Here is a 25,192-nt window from a genome sequence, read left to right as displayed (position 1 = left end):
CACAAGTCTACTCCACAGCACTGCAAAAACATTGGGGCATCGTATGTGTCACAAACAGATATTCACAAAAGCAGACTGTTGCATTTTGATCACTGGGGACAGTCTACTTTTAACTGAATGTGTGATACATGGACTACTCCACATTCACTACTATGGATATACTTAAACTGTTAACATTACAATTCTAACCAATATGTTCAACAATTATATTTCACATGATCAGATATCATGAAGAGTCACTGCAGACTTCCATTGTGTATATTTTGTATTAACTATTCATATTAGCAAACAAGTTACCTGCTTAAATTGCATCCCGTACATAAGAGAAAATGGGAAAACATTAATTAGACTACTGGATAGGTGTGCCTCATTTTTCCCCCACAGAAAACATCAGCCACTGGAAGCAATTCTGAAAGGAGTAAAGATCAACCCCTGGCTGCAGACACCAGTACTTATAATTTTGTGCTCTGTCATTTCCTGTGCTTCTGGCTTCTTTTGGCTTTTATTGTCAAGTTCATCTCATTAAAGCAAAACTTCTTGACTAAATACAGCTGTATTCATTTTATCTCACTGGGACGTTTCACGGACATACGCTACCGAAAGTCCTGCACATTTTATAAAACACCACATATAAAATAAAGCAAGACGCATTCTTTTTTCCACGCCTCGGAGTAGCTCATCAGTGGTGATCCTTCAGGGAACTTGCTGTAACAGGTTTTTAAACACAGTAAGCAAAGGTGTTCTTTTGAAATAGATATAAACAAGACTAAGACCGAACACTTAAACAAATGTGTTTATAGCTTGACTTCTGTTTTGCAATTGTAAATTTCAAATCCCAGGTGGAACACTGCTTTTATATACTCTTGGGTAAGGAAGCCTACTCAACCTGAAATGCATCAGTGAATTTCCAGCTGTATAAATTTATAATATGTCAAATGTAAACTATGTAAATCGCTACGGATTATGGCATCTGCTGAGCATATAATCATATTCATGCTATTATTGCCACCACTACTAGTGCTTACAATAATATTTTATTTGATTATCAAATTTGATGTGTTCATGTCCTACGGTTTCCACAACACAGAATATTTTTGTTAAACTGATAATTTTGTAGCTTTTCGGATTATGTTTGCACACAACAATGTAGTCGCGTATTCTTACACTTTTTATTAGAGGCGAAGTAAACTTTTGAGCTTCTTCGTAAATCTAAGACATCTGGCCGGTTGACGGGAATTTGTAAATACTAAAATCTTCCGCAGAAACACTTAACAAAGAGATGTCTTGAAAAAACATGTTAAGCTATATTTGATGTTGTTCGCTATAACTACGTTTAACATAACTAATAACAAACGACAATTTTGGTACTAGTTTTGGTTCAATTTCTATCCTGTAAAAGGAAACAACAAAGAATTCCCTTTCTCGTTCAGTCTGTCGCCAACAAAGCCCTCCTTTTGCCAGAAAATGAGCTTCGTGTCCAATCGCGTTTGGACCTCGCTCAAGGATAATTTGTAAATACTACCGAATACACACTGCTCTCAGCGTAACAGACCTTGCTCCATACCAAGTCAAACTTTAGCACACCGATAAAACAGCTACTCTTCCCTCATAAACACTCCAAAAAGCAGTGTTTGCGAGTAGAGCTTGCGCAATACGCATATAACCTTTCACCCCCGCTAGAAAATATTCCAAGCATTTGAACTGCGGGGGGGGCAAGTGAGCGACCAAGCTAGCTTGCTGGCGAAGTACAGAGAGTGAGCGGTGACAGTGGAGAATGGAGAGGGTTGCTGATCGCAGGGGAGTTTTGATCGAAGGAAAGGCCACTGAAGTTGATTTTCACTCACTGAAGTGCATCTACTGAAACTGGAGAAACACAGGGGCGAAAAGGAATGGCTGATCCTCTGCGGAGGACATTATTAGCTAAACTTCGGGGGAAGAAATCCAAGAAAGGGACGACAGCTGGTGGATGCGGCGTTGCAGCTAATGGGGGCAGAGAAGGTAAAGACAAAGTTTTGCAAAAGCAAGACGAGCGAACGCAGCAAGCAATACTTATCGCTGAGTTAAATGCTTTGCCATACACTCTGAGTGGTAACGATAGTTGTTTTATGGAGAGATTTGACAACGGGGAGATAGGTTTAGTACGCGAGAATACAGTTGTTGAGAATGCATTTCCACAGTGTGAGGCTTCCATGCACATAAACAGTAGACGGGGGAACATCCAGTTCACTGAGGACTTGGGGCTTAGGGGTCGAGTTAATGAGGAACTCTTGGGGGTCTCAGTTCAAAGAGAAACGCAGGAAAGAGGGGGCGACAGTGACGAGATGAGCAGTTTTAATAAGCAAGAGCTCAGTTTCACCAGACAAGTGCGACCTGGGTCATTTGGGAGATCACAAGAGCAGAAAAAACACCCTGTCCCCATTCCGCGACAGCATTCAGGGGGAGACTCGATAGGATTTGGGCTGTGTGAAAATCATGCTTTAAACTACAGAAAGGTCTGTGCTGATATGGGTGCGCATAAATTGGCAGATGGTCAGTATCCAGTTTCAAAGAATAATGGAACAAATGTTGGCTGTGAAAAAGATCTAAAGATCCGCTGTGACGTGACGGATTTCTGTTTACAATCTGAACATAACCTACAATTCATGGAAACCTTTAGAGACTTAAAAGATGCCAATTTGCAAACAGACCGCAAACGAATATTGGAAACAAATGCTGTCACAAATGGGATACAAATGCATCAGTTTGGTTCACCCTATTTGTATCATCAGCTTGATACTCGCAACGCAGAGGAAAATATTTTGATAAGAAACATAGAAAGTTATGAGAGTTCGCCGGGTCATACAAGAGAGTACAAAGTCAGTAATTTACAAAGTCCAACATTTTTCCCCACGGAGTTAGAAATATGTGACGTAAACGTGGCCACTAGTTTTGTAGGCGTTAGAGAGGGAACACAGCGCCACAATTCATTAGACAGCGAAGACGACGATTATTATGATAATGAAATCCTCCCGTTTTATGAATCTGAATCACATAACCTTGAAGTTAATGTAAGAAAAACCTCTGGTCAAGTTGATAGCCCAACTTCGACGCATCTAGAAATTCAAGACAGTGTAAAAACCAGAATAAATGAGAGTGCCCTTGAAACGGACAGATTGAGAACCCAGCTAAAAGAGGCCTATTATTTGCTGATAAATGCAATGCATGATATCAGTTTTGATAGTCAGGTTAATGTCAACGGATTTCTCGACCCAATGAGTACTTCCAGTCACTCTCAGGACAGTGTCTGCTCGCAGTCCTCTGCCAAGGTCATAGATAGTGATGCATGGTCCTCTGAAGAAAACAGTCCCCAACAGGTGTCCGACACAGATGCGGTGCCACTGAATCACAGCGGAAACCGCGAACTACGTGCCAAGAACCTTCTAATTAGCAAGAGCGTTGAAAACCTATCGGCCACGAAGACAAGGCCAAGCTTAAAACGTTCGGTTAGTGATGGAGCGATGAAGTACTACAAAGATCACTCCTTAGGCGTCAGAAACCTCGGTTCCCGACGTCATGTCGTCGGCCACATTGGGGATGACTTGAACAAGGTATCTGGAGTCGACAACAACGAGAAACGGCTTACATATGATGGCATGAGCAGTGACGATTTGCTTCAAGACAACGGAGATGAAGGGCTGCTGAACGAAAGCAGTGGTTCGGTCAGTAGTCTGACCGGTTCATCCGATAACGCAGAAACTCAGGGCAACAAACAAGATTTTTGCGGGGCACAGAGAGTCTCTGCGAGGCCCCATGGGGTGACAGTCAACAAAATGCAAGAGTGGATGCACAAAGGACGCATGCTGTCCTCAGAAATGAAGCAGCGCATCACGGGGTCCGCGCTCCGTGCCCACGGCCAGTCTAGTTTACGGTCTGGCCACGGGGTTTCGAACAGGACAAAAGCAGCGACCCAGATGACCAGAGTTCAAGGAAGCAAAAGCGTGGCTCCCTGCGGAGGAGCTCAGCAGTCAGGTAGGCACGTCGCAAGGCGTGGCAACTGGATAAATTTTCTCTGGGGTCCTCGAATGCTGTCATTCCCCATTAAAGATTCAACTGGTGGCTCTTCCGGATGCAAAGCAAAGGGATGGAATGCCACAGCTCTTTGCTTTCCTCGTGGGTCCTTCTAACCGGTGGCGGGTCTCTTTCTTCACACTCATTCAAGTTCATTTAACATTGATTAGCTAGTAGCACGGTGGGGGGTTACACGTTAGCAAATTAACTACTAACACACCTGTTAGTCCTACTTTGGTGGGGAGTGGGAATCTTTGTTGATCAAGTTATTTATTTTTTATATAAAGTTTTACTTTTAGAGGTGTACAAGCACTTGTATCATGAAACAAGAAACAAATGTCCATTATTCATGATTTTTATGCGAAATTAGGAGTATTAGTCAAACTACTTAAGTCTGGAGATGCAATTACAAGTGACAACTACATAGTTACATAAGGGGAACTCATAGAAGAACATATAACACATTAGCAAAAGTGATGATCTCTTCATACAAATGAAAGTAAGTGAAGGTTAATAGGAAAGATTAGAACATGTACCCATAACTTGGACATTTTTGCATTACGTTCATTTTTTAATGCTAAAACCTTGTAGCTACCATGTCTTTCTTCCTTTGCTTCTGGGTCTAGTAATCAGCAGAGCTGAGATAATAGTCAGTATTCCACACACTTGTGTACACTTGTTTTCCTTATCTGCACCAGTGCAACAAACAGTTTGGCCTGTGGAGTGTGGCAGAAGCAATGTTCATTTGTTCAGAGAGGACAACTGTTGACCTGGCTGACAGTGGCTGCTGAATTTCTCAATTCACTGATGATACCTCAGTCTCAATTTCTCACAGCACATGCGTTTTCCACTGCCAATATTTGTTTGTTTATAGGAGACTACTGAGAAGAGCCCTTGAAGGAAATCGACTACAGTATTCCTGATGGAAGTTTCCTAGTAAGCGTTACTTAGGACTTTGAACTGGCCCATGTAGGCCCTGTTGTTTGGGGCTTGAGGTGGGGGCTGGGCAAGAATGGGCAAACACAAGTACTACTGTTAGATTTGCCCTAGTCTCCTGGAGACCCGAGTTTAAAAGGCTTCTGAGTGCATGTTTTGAATGCCACTCCAGTTGCCTAACTTGTTTGTGCACTGGTACTTAATTCTTCACTATGAATGAATGAAATGGAGAGTGATTAAGTATTTATTAAGGTCAGCTCTCAGATTGTACCAGCCAAAGCTCACTACAAAGAGCTAAGTTAAAGATGTGTCTAAGAGCTATAGTATATTACAACTTCAGACTGTAAAGGTTTTTATATTTTCATTAATGTGGTTGTATTTGTGTTAGTGTATATTTAAGTGCCCTTGCCTTAATGTGCATAGATGACTGCCTCATTTGCACTGTTTATTGTCTGCACAAATGCGTGCAGCTGTTATTTCTCTTTAGTTAAGTGGTTTCATTTTATATGTGCATTCAGCATTTTAAGATAGCTATGAAAATCAGTTTAAAGTTGAAAAACAGATTGGTTGTTTAGTCATGCATTGAGCAGCTAGATTGAGGTTTAGCTGTGATATCATTGCTGTAGTTCTTAAAGTTTATTGTTTTTCCCCATATTAAGCTTTGACATTTCATTGGAGTGGTGTGAACCCCATATAAATGTTTAGCAGAGGCTGTCATATATGATGTGTATGCAGATGTTGTGATTAAGTTGTCAAGCAAACTGTTGCCTCTGGGTGGGGAAACTGCTTGCTGGAGGCAAAAAAAAAAAAATGTGATGTACAGTAGTGGATGATGGGCCTTAGCAGTGTTGGTCCTGCAGATTGTTTTGGACCCTGGAACTTTATTTGTGGTACTGATAGGGTCACCAAAGCAAGCAGAGAATAAAGGTTTTAAATGAACCTCCCTGTAGTCAGGCCGCATGGTTTCAGCCACAGGGGAGTGAAGCCGCTATTGTTCAAAGACTTTTTTCTCTGGCTGTCCCTTTAATTTAATATACATTTTGGCATTTTGTGTGTGAGCTAGTTTCACACTGCCTGTTATTTACATGCTGAAATATTTAAGGTAAAAAATCCAGATGTTTGCTGAAAAAAGAGCACACTACGTTGATCATAAAATGTCATTTCACAATAGCATTCAGCTGTTTTCTGCATTCCCACAGTCTTTGAAAACTGCTGAAACCTTTGAAAATGTTACATTTATCCTTCAAAACTCAAAACTGTAATTCAAAACTGTATTTGACCTGAGTGGAAAGGGAGAATGCACTGGCATTACAACTTTATTAGCAAAACAGATGATTATGACTGATGTTAGTAAAATCCATTTTGTTGTAGATATGAAGTCTATGGCTTTGTATTAATACCTGAGCCATGGACAAGATCGGGGAAATTTTGTAACTGGCTCTTCCTTTTATGCCAGTTTTCATTACTACAGCCACATTAAGGTACAGTGGGTTGGTGATTATGAAATACCATATCACATATCATACCATGTTACTGTGCTACAATGCTTTTTTTACATAAACACACAGTGCTGAGTCAAGGGACAATGCTTCCTCTTGTTGAGAGTTGTTTCAGCGATGGATTTATAGATGCTGGTACTGCTGGAAAGATATCAGATGATGATTGCGCTAACCAGCAGGCCAGTGCTGCAGATCGTCTGATGGATATCAGTAAATATGATACTTTGATGATCTGTTCCAGGCAAGCTTCATCTTATTGTTTTTGCCTGACTTAATAGGAAGCTTTCTGTCCTTACCTGTCTTGTTTGTGAAATATGTCCAAAAAACAGGCAGGGGGTGGGCTTCTGAACAATATGAAAGTGGTTGTTAGATCTGCTCTTTTCTTTGATTTGTGTGTACGCCATACTGTGACTCCATTTCTCACCCATTAATGACGCTGCAGAGACATGTGGCAGTAGAAAGGATGACTTTGACTCACTTTTTCACACACCACTGCTGACTTATTTACTCAAGCCATCTGTTACACACAGCTTATATGCATGGGACCGAAGAGAGTTTATCCTCCCCCTCGAGCCACAGAGTTTAGTGTGATTTTTCTTGTAGCAGTCTCTTGGTCTGGTAGCATTGGGGCCCATGTTAACATCACTGGAATCTCATGCCAGGCGATTGCACACTGTTTATTTAGTGGTTGGCCTGTTCAACTTGTGGTGCACTTTCTGACATGTGGAGACTCACTCTAGAGATTACCAGGGGGAAGTGACACAGCTAAATTTGTGCAGTGTTGATCTCTTAGATATTTTGTATTGATCCCTAGCTCTCACACACAAACCATTTTTAAAGTCCTGATCCCAAATACTGCTGTGAAAAAAACTCCACACTATATTCCTGAATCAGCATGGTCACTGTGGGGGAAGGGATAGGAGAACATGATAATGTAGGTGTATGTTATCACAGAATTCGCTGTTAAGTCCCTTTGAATAGTTTATACACTCAACATTTTTAATTATATAGGACAAAATCTGGAAATGTATTTTGAAATATGGAGGAAACTTGTTTTACTCAACTAAGATTTAAATTAGAAGTGTATATTTACATTGTCCTTTGTAACAAACTAAAAATCTGACTTTGTCTTATGCACAAAACATAAAATTGAAAGCAGATAATATTGACATATTTAATTTTTTTAATACCTCTGAGAGTCTACATCAACTCGACTGAATCACTGTAATTAGTTGAAATGGTAAGAGAGAAAAGAGCTTTTTCATAATTGTTTTTACATATTTATGAGCAACAAACTGCTGTAAGCCTTGATTTTTGGCTTTCTTTACTTTTATTTAAAGTAGAATAGAAAAAAATGTGCAAGTTAAAGGTCTACAATATGCCTGGGATTCAGTGGCAAATGTGTTTATCTCACTGTGAGTGTGAAAAGAGGGAGATGGTTGTAAATCTTTTGCTATAGACTGGAATGTTGTGCGTGTGAGAGCATGTGTCTGGTGTATTATGAAAGACCCCCTTAAAGGTATGCACTTCCTGTCAAGAGAGAGCAATTCAACACAAACACTCTTTCAGAAATTATAATAAATAAATACTGAAAATCCTATTGTACCTGACATTTTTGATGAAATGGCACGGTTGTTTCTATGCCTTAAGTCCCTTGCTCAAATTTGGTAGATATCAGGAAAAAAATATTGATACCCTTTTTTCACAATGTAAACATGGAAGTAGGTTATAAGCAATATGAAGTGGTTTCTGTACAGCAAAAATTAATATGTAGCTACCTCTCTGTAGTGAAAGTGTATATCATTTCACATTATAGGAATGGTGAAAACAATGAGCATATAGCAAAGATAAAAGCATAGCTGAGGAAATTTTAGGGTCACATTTTGCTAGGTCTCAACATGAAATTTAAGGCATGCTTGGGGAATTTCTCAGGAAGAAAATGTCTCTTTCACCTAATCAAATTAAATCACTTGCTGTGTCTGTTGAAAAGATGCAATAAGAACAACAACAAATCAGAAAAGCATTGCTCTCTCATGAGTGCACACTGAATAAAGCTATTGCATGCAATATGTAATGTTATTCCCTTTTGAAATTACATTTATTTTATTGCATGGATAAATCACAGTCTACTGAGACAGCACTTTATAATTGTATAGAGTGTTAATTAAATTGAACACCCCCCTATACACACGCACACACACCCATATACATTTTGTTGTATAAGTGAAAATGGTCTTTGTAGTCTGTAATTTGCAGATTGTAACTATGGTTTTGTTAAATCTGTTTCCTTGAGGAAAAGTAACTTGTCATTAACATGTTCAGCAACTGGTCTGGGAGAAGATACTTATCAAAACAATCTTTAATGTGACCTCCAAAGCATGTTGGATCAGGAACTGTCTTGGATCCTTAGTCCTTTGAATTCTTTTGGTTGTTTAAAGCTAGCATATGTTTTGAAAGCCTTGGACTCTTACTGTTTGATACGAGTTATATTTAAAGCATTCTCTTGGTGTCTCAGCATACTCTATCTTTAATACTAGCTTTGTAGCAGTCAGTTATTATTACATGTATTGTATATTACTTTGCTGTCTTTTATACAAGGTTATGCCCCAAAGTCTGTTAAAACTGTTTTGATCCTGCTATCCAGATTAAATTGAGTGTAGCCATCTGTATATATAAACATATAGACATTGGAACAGAAACCTGAAGAGTTAAATTTGGCTGATGTGATGAAGAGCCCTCACAGCACCTGTAGCTTCTCTGCTCTTCTTGCATACTGATGAAGGACCCTGCAGAAACATGCCCACTGTGTCCTGGTTTTGCTTGAGACGTAAAACACTACAATGTTTACTGTTTCCTTGCGCATATTCTGTGGCATATTTTAAGTCTTCAGATTACTAGAACTGGTTTTTACAGCCACCGCTCTAGAATTTTAAAGCCTTTGCAACTTTGATAAAGAATGTGAACTCCCTGCATTTGACAGCGTTCTCTCTCCATGACCTCGGTTATTTCTGAATTTATACATTACCCTAGTGGAAGTCATCCACATTTAATGTGCTGGTGTGGCATGCCAAGGGCTTGCAACATGTGATTAAAAGTTTGTGTTTGGTCAAAGTAGAACAGAGCAAAACAAAACCAATTCTGGTAAAACTTCTTTGCCAGGCAAGAGTAAGATACTTTTTTTCTGTCCTAGTTGTGTATCAAATAATTTCTCTGCTTTTATTTTGTTGTTTCGTTTTTGAAAGCTACTCTAACTAAGTTACTAGTGGTTAGGAACTATTTGGTAATCAGAGCAAAAATTATAATTCAGAGCCTATTAAAACTCAGGTGTTATGGAAAACCCAGATCAGATAATATATTTATGATAGAACCTGTCTTTGTGTGTGTGATGTCTTTTGTCTACTTAAGTATACTATTACATAGGCATGTATTAAATGTTCTCTATGTAGATTTGTTTATTTGCAGATCAGTATCCGTTCAAAATGATATGTTTCATAATACAAGTGCAGTGTGTCATTGAAAGCAAATGGTTATCCATCCAGCCACATACTAAGGTATTCTGCTCCAGCGAAATTGTTACACAGTGTTACAAAATGTATGTAAGGCGTTAATTTGTATTTTGTCTAGAGCAGTTTGCTTGATCGGTATTGTCTGGATGGTACAATGTGTTTCTCTGCTATAGATCAGAAGTGTATTGTTGTATATGAGGATGTCTGCTGATGATCTCATGAAGAAGCTTGTCTTTCATGTTGGGACACTCATGTTTCTGTTTTATTTTTCAGCCCTGATTGAAAATGTCCACAGCTCCATCACAACTACCAGAGAGGTGAGAGTTAGCAAGTTTAATGAGTCCCGACCCCCTCTCAACACCATCACTGTCTCTAAGAAGCGCAATTGGCTTCAGCAGAGCTCAGGGAAGGGCCACGCCCCTGAGGATGGCCTGGTTACCGTGGGAACAGTGGAAGACCAGGGTCAGGTGTCTAGCCCCCCCAGCCCTTCTGCTGAAGGCCACAAGCCTGTACCCCCCTTCGCCCCAACTGGCCCCTGCAAGCCCCCTCGTCTGCACCTGTCTCACACCTCCGTGAGCCACACCAGGAGTGCCGCCCAGCCCAGGGCTGTGGACCCGGCCGAGGAGAATGATGCAGACGACGAAGGAGAGATCTGGTACAACCCCATCCCCGAGGACGAGGAGCCGGAGCCACCCCACAGCAGCAGGCTGCAGGTCACCCCTGCGACTGCGCACCTGGCCCCCCAGAGGAAAACGAGCAGCCAGGACTTGGGGCGGGCTCCGGGGGTGTCTTCCACCGGTCTGGAGGGTGTTGGGGAATGTCAGGGCGGTCCATGCAATGAGGCAAGTCATGCGAATACCACACATTCCATGGACCCCGTACAGCTGCCCAGGCAGATGTTTGCGTGCAAGCCTACAGAGGAGAATGCAGCACCCAGGGCTACAGTGCCAGGTACAGTGCATCTTCTCTTTCTTCACAGCACAAATGAGATAAATGTTTTCCAGTCCTCATTTTCAGAAACCATTTTGCAATGATATAGATATCAAGCTTGTTTACCTTTATTCTTGACAGGACAAAAGTCACTATCAATAGTAGATCATTGTGAAAAAAGTAAAACCTAGCCTTGTGCTGTGTGAACAGTTGGCGGATTTTTCAGCCGGTCAGCTACTTTCTTAAATTCCTCTTATGTGTTCTATTTATTCTACACCATTACACCAATCAAGTGGTTAAGGTACATGTAGTTAATCATATTTTCATAAATTATAAAGTTCTTCTTGTATTCCCCACACCTGAATCTCAGCTGTGGCTACCTTGAGACCTGACTCAAGAGATCAACCCAGAATTTAGCCCTTCCATTTCCATAACAGCCAATGATTTGTTCACAAGTCAGCCAAACAGGCTGACTCACTCACAGATGCCTTTACTCCAGATGGTTAGCAACTTGCTGGTTAATTGCTCTCTTTCTAAATGTCCCTAAGCCAGCCAGGGTCCTGGAGCACTGCTGCAGATCCCATACCCCAAGAAGTAGGCCTGTGCTACTAAAATGTTCTGTTTTATGGGCCTGTATTAGAGCTAAACGTAGAGTTGATGCAAAAGGTAACTTAGTCTTGAATGTAGCTGTATATAAGAATTAGAAAAATTTGTATAATATGTACCATCCCCAGACATGAGAGTTACGTATTACAGTGTGCTTACATGATAATACAGACGTCATTTGTAATGAAAGGTGGCACACATCAGTAACATAACATGTTTGTTTTTTCCTTTGATGTGGCAACAGCAGCTTTGTCATTTTGACAAATCTCAGTGTGAACCCATAATTAGAATTTTTTTAGTGAAAATTATACATGGCACACAAAAGATCTCAGTTGTGTCATGCAATTTTCACTCTGCACCTAGTGTGCTGCATACCTCTCATGGCTCCTCTGGGCCCTTGTTTAAATTTGTGTCTTTATAAGGTTCCAAAGTTTTCAGAACTTTATCTGAAAAAACATTTAAGAGGTTTGATATCCCAGCACACGTTTGAGAAGTGCTGTGGACTTTCTCAGAGGGAATCTCCTTTTTCAATAGCAGTCAACAGAACAAAACCTGTTTGTGGCTTTGCATTTCTGAGTCTTTCATTTTGGGCTTCATTATGGGAAATTTATTCTGTGTGTCTTGTAAGCAGAAGGGAAAGTCTGTAGCTCAGAGCAAATGGAGGCTAGGAGACAGGTAGTGTACATTTGATACAGCAAAGCAAAGCAGGATGTGATGAGGATGTGAAATAGGCAAAATCTTCATTAACATATTTTCTTATTTCTTCATAATGTTGTGTTTTTTAAATTTGAAAGGATAATTAATCCTATTTCTTTTAGTTTCATTGATGGTGTCATTGTGGAGTGAAGAGGGTCACAAATGATATTGAGAAAATGTCTTGTTTTTATAGTTAGTCATTAATGGAAATTGTCTGTGAAATGCCTTGCATCTGTAACATATGGAAACTTCCACTGGGTAGACTTCATTTACATTATCCTATTGGTCAGTGTGTCATTGTGGGGATGACACTGGCATGATTGACAGATGGCAAACAAGTAGAGCTTTTGACAGAAGAGTTGAGTGAAATCTTTGAGTGAAATCATGTGCTGAGCTTATGAACGTCTTTATAGTGAACGGGTTTACTAGAAGAGGTTTGAATTTATGCATGGAGGACTAAAGTGGGGTCTGAGTCACCCCATTGATGAATGAGTGACGCCAAATTGATTAATTTAACTCACTGAGCACTGAGTAAGTTTTTAAGTAAGGATTTATACAAAATTGTAAAGAACCTTGTCTGATATTGATGTACAGATGACTTTTTAAGGAGAAAATGACAGGTTCACTGAGGGTGTGATTTTACCTAATTTAGCTGATATGTTCCACTTTGAAGCATTAGTGAACATACAAAAACCATGCCAGGAATCTTGAAACACTGTTACAGTCTTGTTGCTCAGTCATCTTAGATCTGTTAGGAAAGGCATTTAGTGTTTCTCTTCTGAAACCCCCTGGTTGTTGTTGACTTTGGTTATTCTTGAGGTTCACCAATACCATACCCTGCAGTATTTCAACAAACTCAGACATTTATATGAGATCAAAGAGAGTAGACCAATGCTGTTAAGTAATTCGTTGTGCTGTCATGATGATGAGCCTTGATTGACATGCCGCTGCTTCTTTAAACCAGTTAAGATGTCCGTAATCCCTCAGGATGTAATCTGAGTTGACATCTTATCTACATGTGACTGTGGCATGCCAGGCAAAGTGGCTTGTGGTGCTTTCATGTGATTGAAGCCCTCTCATTAAGGTAAATTCTGTAAAACCGTTATCTCTGCTTTCAAATTGCCAGTCAATACTGACATTGTTGGAAATTCATTTTCAGAAAGAAGCCTGAAGCTTCAGGTTGCTGCTACTGTTTGTTTTCCATTTTGAATCACATATTTTGAACATGGGTTAGATCAGAAATTGCGAACTATGAACATGCAAAACTCTTTGGAGGGCAGAGAAGAATGAATTGACTTTTTGATTACTGCCTTACTTTCACAGTTTTGGTTACTGTAGGGTAGAGCTGTTTCTAATGGATGGACCACCACTTTGATTAAGCCTCAATGATTATAACTTCATCCCAGCTGTATCCATGTGATGGGAGGTTGAAAATGCCTCACCAGTGTTCTCAATGCTGTCCTGCTTCTGCGAGCAGCTTGATGGTTTCTTAAGAGTCACAAGATCCTGCATTGTGAGCAGGTGCACTGTAAAGCTCTCATATCATAAAAGAGGAGCACAGGCCTGCCTGTCATGCACATTCCAAATTGCAAATGATCTGGACCCAGATTCTGTGTTTTCAAGTCTGTGTAAAGTATGAAATAGTTTGGTGGGCATAAGTAAGATGAAGGAGTGAAAGGAGACAGAACCTTTGACTCTTAGCAGCATCATGTCAATCTCAGCCTAAATGAAACTTCAGGTTCTTTGAATGTGAACGGTGTGCATGATTTTAGACGTTCCTTATGACTCAAGCCACATTAGAAACACTCAGTTATGAATGTTGTCAGTGCATGCTTGTTTTGGTAAATTAGAAAAGAATGGTCCTAGATCATTTGATTAGAGTTGACTGTTTGAATTCAGGGATGTGCTGGTTGCTGAAGAAAGGTCTGGCAAAATGGAAGAGACTTGGCCTTGTAGAGTAGAAAAATAGCCTTTGGCAGGCGGCCATCTTCTGGCAGTGAGAGGCCCTCCCCGTGCCCTCCTGTATTAGGCTTTTTGTAACCTTTGTGTTGAAGCGCCTCAACTCCTGTTGCCCTCTGAAAGCCTTCCAGACTGATTGATTTGGAAAAGATGATATGAGAAAAATAGATGTTACTTAGATATAATTATAACAACAGTAAGGAAAGGTCTGTCATTTACACATTTCCAATAGACAATAAACATATTGTGAGTCTGCATGCTTGTTTTTGCAGTATTGTTTATGGTGTGGAGATCCGCACATTATTTTATTAATCCATGTGCAAATGTGAGCAGATATTTTATTTAGGAAGGAAGCAGTCGCAGTTGGGGCTGAATGATTTGAAAGCAGGGCAGAAGGCACTGCACGGCAGAGGCAGTTGGATCCTCTTCAGAGGCCTCTCAAAGCCTCCCCTTAATTAGCGGCTTGACCGGCAGCAGCTCCCGCTCCATCAGCACCTGTCTGGGCCGTGCCTTATTAAGAGCAATCATGGGCTGTAAATGGCGGCTGATGTTTTGTCAGAGGTGTTGTGGGCCGGGTGCCTGGGGTTGGGTGTTGGGGGGTGGAGGGGGGGAGTGGTTGCGGAGAAAGGGTTCAGTCTTCTCCAGTTCCAGTTTGTGGAATGCAGCCTTTCACCTCCTGACTCCTGAGTTTGGCCCTGGGGGTAGGGTTTCAAACTGGGTGACAGAATCTCAGGTAAGGGGGCAATGCGTGTCTGCCTCTAGTGCCTCAGTTTGATAAACCCTCTGGATTAGGGCAGGGTTGTGGTTGCCTGACAGCATGGGACATTCACAGAGTGCTTGCGTCCCCTCAGAAAGCACATCGGCCTCCTTACACCACAGTGGCTGCAGTCTAGCGGTACTGTATTTGTACCTGAAGTTAGATCCGACTGCAGCATGCTGGGAGCAGATATGCACAGATGAATAATGTGAAGTGGCGGGGGCAGAGCAGTGTCTTATGGAAAAATGCACAGACAATTTGGAACTGTCAAAAAAAAAAAAACTGTTAGCTACTCACAACTGTCAGTTGCATAATTTGTTGGGGTAATTTCCACTCCCGTAAATGCCTCTATATCCCGTGCAGCTGTCAACTGAAATGGACAGAAAATGTGACTCATCTTTTTGTACTAAGGGGGTATGCCTTTGCTGTTAATCATTTGAAATGATCTTTGCATATTCTGGGGCATTTATGCATTTACCATTTGAAGCCTATAAGTAGCACAACACAATGCGGACATGAAGTTTTTGCCGTGATTATAAGAAATAGCTTTTATTCAGCCTATTCATTAGCAAAAAAAATAGTTATTTGTATGCTTAATAAAAATCTAATGAAGGCAGGTTGTTTGAGAATTTATGATCAGAGGCTGAAATCACGAATAATCATGTTAAATAGTAAATGCTCTCAAAAGCATTTCCAGTGGGAAACAACTGGGTTTGGCAAATCAGTCAAAAACAAAAGTTCCAATAGAACCCAAACCATCTCTTTCATCTTTTACCAGAACCAACTTTGTATGGTGTGTTTTAAGAGCAAGCTAGTGGAAAAAAGGTATACTTACTTTTGAGGCCCTGCCAGGAAGTGTAGGTGAACAAATGTGCAAACACTACTGACTTGCTTGAAAAAATTCATGCTGTAGGCAGCAGGTCCTTTGAGAGCTTGGGTCTTCTACCCACAGATGTTATTTGGCATATCCCAGGGTATTCGCACATGGTGACCAGCCTATGGGCTCCATCGCAGAGCTGGACATCATCTCCACCAGCTTCCTCTTTCGTTATTTGCACAGCTTATTGGCAGGAAGAGTGAAAAGGGAAATATTCGTGAAAGAAAAGGGTCCAAACATGGCTGTGATTATTACGGAATGCCGCAGGCCGGCCCAGCCGTCGGACAGGGTGCTGATTTGCAGGACAAGGGCTGCCTTTGTCCCTCATCTGCCCAGTCCCACAGCTCTTGTCCCTCTCCTGCCAGAATAGCACAGCAGGCCCTCTGAAAATAGAGCTGGCCCCGTTGGCAGTCCATGCCACTGCTCACTGCTGTGAAGAGGCAACAGAACCAGTCTTTGTTTCAGGAGAGCAGAGGAATCACGGTTAAAAACAAAAACAAAACTGGAATTGTGTGTTGCTGAGAATTTGAAGAGAACAGAAGCTCCTTGTAGAGCCCAGGAAGCCCATTTTTGTGGTTAAAAAGTGGAAAGATTATTGATGTTGCCTTTTTTGCTGTTATATGACTTAAGTATTAACTTTTTCTGGAGATTGGCTGCTACCCCTGTTGACACTGACTTTTATTCATAAATCTGTAATTTGCTGTCTGTGTGGTTTTAATAAAAATGCATACATGCACGTTTCTTGATCATTTTCTGATGTAAAATTTTGATCAGGTTATCAGGTGCCGAGTGTTCACCAGTTTGGCGTCATCTTCCTTTAATGTCCTAAAGAGGGAAAGTGAAGGAGGAAATCCTATTAGGAGAGCAGATTAAAAATCTGCCATTTTTGTTTGTAATGGGCTAAGACTCCTGGAGTTAACAGCAGGAGTCCCTCATGCTAAAAATTATGTTTTAATCATGCAGAGTCCTCTTCTGCCAATGTCTGGGTTCAATCTGAAGGCAGACAGCTCAGTGTAGATGGACTGTTTTAGCCTTGTGAACTTAACACACAACAATAGAATAAGTCATCTGGCCTGGAGGTTTTGTGGGGAAAAGAGCATTTTGCTTGTGCTAACAGCATAAGGACCCAGTGAAGGTTATCTAGAGGGCAATGCCTGAGAAAGAGGTTTTGAGATGTATTAAGTAATGCTTTTTGTCAAATCTTTTTTGGGATTAGATTTTTTTCCCTTCCTGCCCTAGAAACGGGATGAGTTGTCTTGTTCACCCTCTTACAAGTTCTCAGATGTTCTTTTAATGACATAATGGGGGATGTGCTTGGAATAGTGGCTTAAGCAGTGTTAAATTTCATTTATTAGGCTGGACTAGATCAAGACGATTAAGTCTGCCATAATTTCACTTTCATTTAATGCACTAAAACACACTATGAGGCCACAAGAATGCATTGTCCAGACATGGGTACAGTCTCCTCTCAGTGCACTGTATTGTAATAATACTACTCAAGTGTAAATTTGGTCAATAAAAGGAGTCTGGACATAAGTTGCAGACTCCTGCATCTTCAGAACCTTAAAAAAATTCCCTGCTGTTTGTATGTGCTGCAAAAATATACCAGAAGCAATTGTTTTTTTCCGTTTTGGCTTGGATCATGGGAACTGTCAATTGTCTGAGACAGAATCAGATTTATAAAACCACAGAGTAATAAACTCTGTTTAATGTTAATGTCTCTTATTATAGTTGACATTCCTAAATAACTCCTGTCTATGCTAACCTTGGCCTCTTTGTTTGCCTGTGTGTTTTCCCAGATTGCCCTGAATTGTCAAACCCTGGCTTTTCACCTCCCTCCAGCCCCAACCCCCTGAAAAAGGGAAGTGCCATTAACTGGTCCTTTCCAGACAAGATCAAGTCTCCCCGCACTGTGAGGAAGCTGTCTATGAAGATGAAGAAGTTACCGGAGCTAAGCAGGAAGCTGAGTGTGAAAGGGACACCCAGTAGCAATACTAGCCAGCCAGAGCCACGGCCTTCCTCTCCTAAAAATCAGGGTGGGGTAGAGCGTGGCCAAGGCCCTCCCAGCCTTTCCTCTGGGGGCAGCCAGACAGCAGCCAGCAGAAATGTCATCTCACGTTACCACCTAGACAGCAGTGTTTCCACCCAGCATAGCTACAGCAAGAAGAAGAACAGTGGGAGCTCCAAGTCCGCCAGTAAAGGGGGCTACCTCAGTGACGGTGACTCCCCTGAGCTGGTGGCCAAGTCGGGAAAGCACGGCTCCGAGAGCAAGGCAGGAAAGGGCAAGGAGTCATTGGCCGGCTGCAGCCCCAAGCTGCATGGCACTGAGCTGGACATTGACGCTTTCCGACACTACAGCTTCATGGAGCAGCCCAAGTGCGCTCAGTACATCTCAGGCCTCATGAGCCTGCACTTCTATGGGGCGGAGGACCTGAAGCCCCCACGCATCGACTCACGGGACGTCTACTGCGCCATTCAGGTGGACTCTGTCAACAAGGCCCGCACAGCCCTGCTCACCTGCAGAACTACCTTCCTGGACATGGACCACACCTTCAACATCGAGCTGGAGAACGCCCAGCACCTGAAACTGGTGGTGTTCAGCTGGGAGCCCACACCACGTAAGAACCGTGTCTGCTGCCATGGCACGGTAGTTCTGCCCACACTCTTCAGGGTCACCAAGACGCACCAGCTGGCTGTCAAGCTGGAGCCCCGGGGCATGATCTATGTCAAGCTGAACCTCATGGACCAGTGGCAGAACTCGCTCGATGGGCCGGACACGGAGCGGGACCCCCAGGTGTTCGGGGTAGAGGCCTGGAAGGTGGTGGAGCGGGAGAATGTCGGGCTGATGGTGCCTCTGCTCATTGAGAAATGCATCACAGAGATCGAGAGGCGGGGTTGTCAGGTGAGGACGCTGGGGTTGTCTCTGTAGTGACAGGAGCTGGGCCTGGGGAAGACTACAACACTCACTTTAGTTAGCAGACAGTGCATTACTATAAGGGGACTGTAACTTTGTTATTCTTTAATGTTTACATTGTTAAGTATATTACATCATTCAAGCTGGTTGTATGGATTGTAAAGAGTGTTGCAGTGTATAGAGTTGCAGTGTACTTGATATGATCAAGACATAGCTGAAAGGAGTGTCGCAGAAACACCAGTTCATGGTTTTTCCTTTCCCCTGAAGCCACTGCCACCAACGCTAGACTTTGGCTTTCATTCCTCCTAATTGGAGTGGAGACGCTGGCAATAAAAGTGTCTGGCCACTGTTCATGTGCTATCCTTCACCGGTGGTACGAAGGAGTGCTGCAGGCCGCTCCAGGTCTATAAAGAACATTTATCAGCTGTGAGCTGCAGGGCCTGTCTTTTAATCCTAAGAGCTCTCTGTATTAATTAGAAAAGCATGCAGCCCTGGCAGGCGCGGCTGGTGCTGAGCGCGGCAGACGCAGGATATTATTAAAGCGGTAGGGGCCCTCAGTCCAGCCTCCTCACACCTCTGTCTATGCTGTGGGGGGATCTACGCTAGATTAGGAGGAATTTATAGGATGTGTCACGAAAACACGTAGGACAGACTCACGGTATCTCTTTAAATGTAATGTGCCTGAAGAAAAGGGTCTTCAGAATAGAAAAGACTCATCCTCTGCGCTGAAAAAGGCTGTTTGCTCTGTGTGAAAAGGAATCCTCTCAGAGCTCGCCTGTGGCTGTTATGGCTGTTGACGTTTTCCAACTCCTCAAACAGTTTTGTGTCAGAAAGGCATGCCAGGCGTATGTGTGGTATGTATTTAAACATAGTGCACACCATGAGTGCAGATTTAGTTTAAGTCTGTGTTAAGAGGGAGGGAAAAACAAAGTTCAGCTTGTATTCTCTATTGCCAACGTCTTTGTCAGAATAAAATTAGCCATGTTCTCTTCTTTCCTTAACTTTTCTGTCTTGTGAAATTGTGTGTGAAAGTTACAGACATCCTGTCCTGTGCAATAGGCATTGTCAATTCAGTTAAAGTTGCAGGAAAATGGACAGACCGTGGACACACCTTTTTAGAATCTTTTCTAAAAATTGCAGAATTTTATTACAAGCAACACAGGTTAGGGAGGTCAAAAGCTGACGGGCTGTGAAAGGTGCAGGTGCGACGGTATTTTGGCAACTCATTGAGCCTCTCTCTCTTCACTCTGGACAGTTGAGAGTTTGTCAACTCCACAGCTGTTTAAATATCAAACACAGTCTCTCTCTCTCTCTGTCTCTCTCTCTCTCTCTCTCTCTCTCTCTCTGGACTGGATAATCGGTGGCCTGGAATACTTCAGGAAGCAGTACTTTCAGCACAGGAAATGTTTCAGTTGTGTTTAATTAAGGAGCTATTGTTTCCTTTTGGTGATGTGTGTCGCTCACCACTTGTAGATAGCGCAGGAACTACTGACAGAAAATGCAGAGTCCTTCGTCACCAAGGGGTATCAGTTCTCTAGATCAGCGTTTCCCAAACTTCTCCTGGAGGAACCCTTGTCCTGCATTTTTTAGATCTCTCCTTGCTCTAACACAGCTGATGTAAATGATCAGTTTGTTATTAAGCAGCTTCAGGAGTTCATAACGAGTTGATCATTTGAATCAACTGAGGAGTGCCACAGAAGGCCAGCAATGTAGGCTATAATGCTGTAATCCAGAGAAAGAGCAGCTACTTGTCATGCATCTGTAGAGAGAGGCAGATTAGACACAGCCTGTGTCTGATTGTTGGAGTTCCTGTTGATAAACTAGAGGCTTGACGGTCAGAGAGCATGATTAGAAGCGTGACTAGCGCATACTGGTGAGGTACTGTAAACACATGGCCATTGTTTTCTCTTAATGATCTGTTAAATTGACATGCCTTTCCAAAGTCAAGGACTCGCTCACAGACAGCCTCAACAGAAATATGTTGGCAAGAGAAAAAAGCCCTTTTACCAGTGCCATAAAGTAGCTTAGTAGTAAATTGTTGTTGCAGAAATAAGAGTTGAATTGATCATCACAAATGTTTGCTAAAACTGGATATGTGTAGATGCATTTGTTCTGTCTGTGAACGGAAAAAATATGCTAAGAATTATGCTGGGAAAAACTGCATGTTAGTGTGTGGTTTGTACATGATTGCCAGTTTCTTTGTTTAGAATGTCAGTGAAAAGCTAGACAACTAAAACAAATTTAGAAGAGAAATAGCTGCTTGAGGTCCACTGTATGAGCAACAGCATACCATCCTGATTGGTCCTGTTAAGTTGGCCTATACAGTGAATTTTCATTAGTTGTTTCTCGCACATCATGATACATATGATTCAGGTGCAGTTGTACCCCATAAAGTGATCCTCTTTCATATCTCCAGGTTCGGTTTTAATTTTGTACACATCTGCTGGTGGAAGATAACTCCTTTTCCATTTGATACATATTATATAGATTTATCAAATATTAATCAGTGAGCACGTCTTCCCTCTATACAGCCTGCTTGAACTGATCATGTTGAAATGATGGACAGCAAATTTAGCATACATAACATTGTGTCAAGGGGATCTGTTTACACAATAAAGGCAAATTGTGCATATCACTGAGGAGCTCATACTTCTCGGTTGACAGCAAACCCAGTGTTGTAAACTAGGTTTTCCACAGCCTGTTACGTTAGGGTGAGAAGACCAGATATTGTTTGTATTTAGTTGTGCTTCCTACTTCCTGGGCTGAGGATCATGCCTGTGTCTCAACAGGTGGTGGGGCTGTACCGTCTCTGCGGCTCGGCAGCGGTCAAGAAAGAGCTGAGGGAGGCCTTTGAGAGGGACAGTCGTGTCGTTGAGCTCTCTGAGAGCCAGTACCCTGATATCAACGTGATTACAGGTATGTGCATCCTGATAACTGTCGGGCACCCTCCCAATACCCGGTCACCTAAAGAAATCCTCCTATCCTGTGCTGGTATACAATGAATACAGTAAGGAAACATTACATTACATTATTGTCATTTAGCAGACGTTCTTTTCCAGAGGTACTTACGTAGGTTACAATAGGCCCTATATAAAGACCCCCATAAAGAGGTCTTATTTTTGTGTTACACCATGCAAGCTAAAATAAAGTATAACAACTATTCCATATTGAAGATGTTTGCTTGTAAATGGAAAAAAATGAAAATGTTGCTTTTGATTTCCAGTGCATTAACCCTAAAGTAAACTAGGTGATTCAGCGATTACTACATAGTTATTCGTCTACTAGCTGGTCAGCCACTGGAATGAATGGTGTCATCAGTGGCATTATTATACAGTGCACTCTATACTGTATAATCACATCCATTTAAAATAGGTGAATCTTTGGAGCAGTGGATTTTTACAAGAAGAATTAAAATGAAGGGATACAATGGATGTGAATGCTTGAAACGTTTCCCTCTTGATTCATTGAGAAATGTCCTTTGCTAAATTATGTATGGAAGCATGGAACAAAAATGTACACAATTTTAGAAAGTCTTTATTTGAAAAATAAGTAATATGCAACAAAATTAAACATAAAAAATAAAATAACTTTAGAGAAATGGAGTGTGTCCACGGTGACTGGCACGGTGACCTACACTACCTTCATTTTTTTGTGTCCCATTTTTTTAGAATCTTAGAGTAGAGTGTGGAATGCCTGTTTCTTCAACTGCATATTTTGGTTTGTCTTAAAACTATCATAAGGTTAGGATGTTTTTCATTTGCAGAAAGCTTTCTTTTTCCTACCATGGCATCTGGCAACTAGGCTGTGCTGCACAACTTTTTTAAACACATTATCAACTTCATTATAACACACATTCAACAGGTAGTCAGTTTGTAGAGACTATGTGAATTCATTAGTTTGGTAGGTTTTAGATGATCTGTGATTGTTTTGTAGAGCTAACTTCTTCTCCCTTATTGTATTTGTAAACCCAGTGGCACACTGCGTCAGATTTTAAACCCAAAACACAGTTCTTTGTAGCCCAAAATTATTTTGTTCAGTTATGAAATACCTGACTATTTTTGATAACATTAATGCTGTATGTCAGTGATTCCACAATTTCAGAAAATAAGGGGCCCTCATTAAAGGCAGTATCAGAACAGTAGTATAACATAATTGAACATAATTACCTGAGATTGTGTGTGCATATGTGTTAAATGTATTCATTGTGAAACAGAAATTAAAAGCTTATTTTTTGGAATGTGAGTGCTGGGCATGACAGAGAGAAGTAGAGCTAATTGTTGTTAACTATAGCTGACAGTAATGTGCGTTTGGGGTTGTTTGATGAACAAAGCTTTAAAGTTGCACTAACAGACTTTTATGAGCCATTCACAATTTTATCAAATGTAAGAACAGCCTTATTGATTGATCTTGAATTTAAAAAGATTCTGTGATAACCAGGTTTCTAAAAGGGTATGTTGTAATAAAAAGACTATCAGGACTTAAAGGGCAATTTTCTTCCTTGGCAAGAAGACACAGCTTAGTATTTCTTTGGTTTCTGCTGAGGTGGTAGGTGAGTATCCTGACATGAACCAGACTGCATTCGTGTCATTTTTCTCCAGGTCCAGGCATGCTTGTCTTCATATCTCCTGACCATCCGAGGTCATCAAAAACCATTAAACAAAACTCAGACAGAAATGCCTCATCTTATCTGCTGACCAAACTGAAAGCACTTCAGGTTCATTTAGGACTTGTGGGCTACCTTCAAGAACACTAGGTGTCTGAAGTTATGAGTGTACGGCTCTCTACAAATAGCTCCCTCCCTTGTGGTTTGGGATGGTTGACATTACACAACCCAGCTCCCATTAGGTATGTTGTGAATCTAAACATTTGAAATAAGTGAATTGTCAGTGAAGTAAATCGATTATCGACATGCTTTAGCAGTCAGACTCTCTCCTCAACACATGAAAGAAATCAGGGAGTGAGAAAAAAGGTTGGAAAAGACTTTCACATGCTTTTTGTCCATGGAAGACCGTGGAAGTCTGTGGTCATGGGCTCTTGTTGGTTTTGGGAAGAGGCCCACAATGCCGATCTTGTATCATGTCTGCTTTGATCCGCATGAATTTGCATGTCAGGGTAAAGAACACAGTTAACAGTCGAGCGGGTCAGAAAAAAAGAGGCAGCACCAATGTGAATTGTTGGTTTTTGCTTGCTGTCTAAATTTGCTTTGCGGAGCGAGTGGGTGTTGCAGATAGCTAGAGGGGGGAGGGAGCTCTCTTACTGTTGAAGAGGGGGGTGGGGAGTTATGGCGGAGACAGGGCAGCTAAGAAGCAGGCCAGAGAGAGGAGCTGAGGGGCTGCATGTCACAAGGCTAATTTAAAAAGCAGAGGTAGTGAAAGGGATTAACTGGGGTCAAAGTTCAATCCAAAGCTTGCAAAACATGTGCAGCATTTGGTCATTTTTGTTTTAAACCGTAATCCAGACAGTGGTTCAGAAAAGGCATTTCCCTGGTCATCAATCTTTTATTGAATATTCAGATAATAATAATTTGGAGCTGTATCAAGCTAAGCTGTTCCAGGCCTTCGCAGATGAATGCAGAAGCTGTGTCTTTTTGCAAGTTTGAGTGTATGTGTATCCTATCTGTGTATCTGTCTGACCTTTTTCACACTGCTTGATATTACACTTTGCATAATCCGTTTATATGGCTAGGGTTTTCCAGTATAGTAGAGTAGAGCAGTTGAGGTAAAATGCCTTGTCTATGATCAGAGCTACAACAGCAGTGTCCCACAGAGCCATCTGAATAGGGTAGGGTGGTGAATGTTTGCTCATCCCTTATGACTGGAGTTTCTCCAGTAGAATGACAGCAGCATACCTCTGCCACCTTTTCTCCTCTTTTGTGAACTTGAAAATGAATAAACATTAATAACGTAATAGGTAAACATTGATGTGCAAGTACTTTGTGAGTTGCTCTGGTTAGGAGATCTTGAAATTGACGAAAATGCATTTGAATCCTGCTTCCTCATGGCTAGTATCTTCTCTAGCCCCTGCCCCACATGCTGCCATTAGCAGAATTAGCTGAGAAGACCACGGGGTTACCAAAGTGGTGACCTGTAGTGTTTTAATCAAATCACTGCTGCAGACCAGATCGGATGAGGCACGGGTGACTCTAATTATCCAGGCTAAGATCTCTCTCCACCTAATTTGACTCTAAGACATTCCAGGGCAAAGCTTCTGGCTAGGTTGTATGCCATCAGGCATTTCATCTGCAGGCAAACGGACAGAAGGGATACTGGGAAGCCTGACCAGTTAATTCCTCTGTCACATTTTCCCTTGTAGTCACGTCAGGGTTGTTTACCGTACTTACAGGGGAGGTCCCTTCTAAGTCAGGGTTCCTTGAGACAGTTTTAGTGAGCCATTAGCAGAGCCTTCAGCTTCAGCCTTCACTTGATTTTTTTTTTTTGTTTGTTTGTTTTGCTATGGTAGCTCTTT

The 25,192-nt window shown here is 41.6% G+C and overlaps 1 protein-coding gene across 1 annotated transcript in view; it reads left to right on the top strand.

Moving 5' to 3' along the window:
* Window positions 1–1,734: 1,734 nt before the first annotated feature.
* Window positions 1,735–25,192, top strand: part of syde2 (synapse defective 1, Rho GTPase, homolog 2 (C. elegans)) — a 32,638-nt gene continuing 9,180 nt past the window's right edge. Inside the window, exons 1-4 of the mRNA XM_036521281.1 lie at window positions 1,735–4,008; window positions 10,262–10,939; window positions 17,613–18,715; window positions 21,517–21,643. Of these exons, the coding sequence (XP_036377174.1) occupies window positions 1,890–4,008; window positions 10,262–10,939; window positions 17,613–18,715; window positions 21,517–21,643 (4,027 nt within the window). The 5' untranslated portion in view covers window positions 1,735–1,889. The remainder of the gene's footprint in view (window positions 4,009–10,261; window positions 10,940–17,612; window positions 18,716–21,516; window positions 21,644–25,192) is intronic.

The sequence above is a fragment of the Megalops cyprinoides genome, chromosome 2 (assembly GCF_013368585.1).
Source record: "Megalops cyprinoides isolate fMegCyp1 chromosome 2, fMegCyp1.pri, whole genome shotgun sequence".
Lineage (NCBI taxonomy): Eukaryota > Metazoa > Chordata > Actinopteri > Elopiformes > Megalopidae > Megalops > Megalops cyprinoides.
This window is presented reverse-complemented; position numbering and strand designations above follow the sequence as displayed.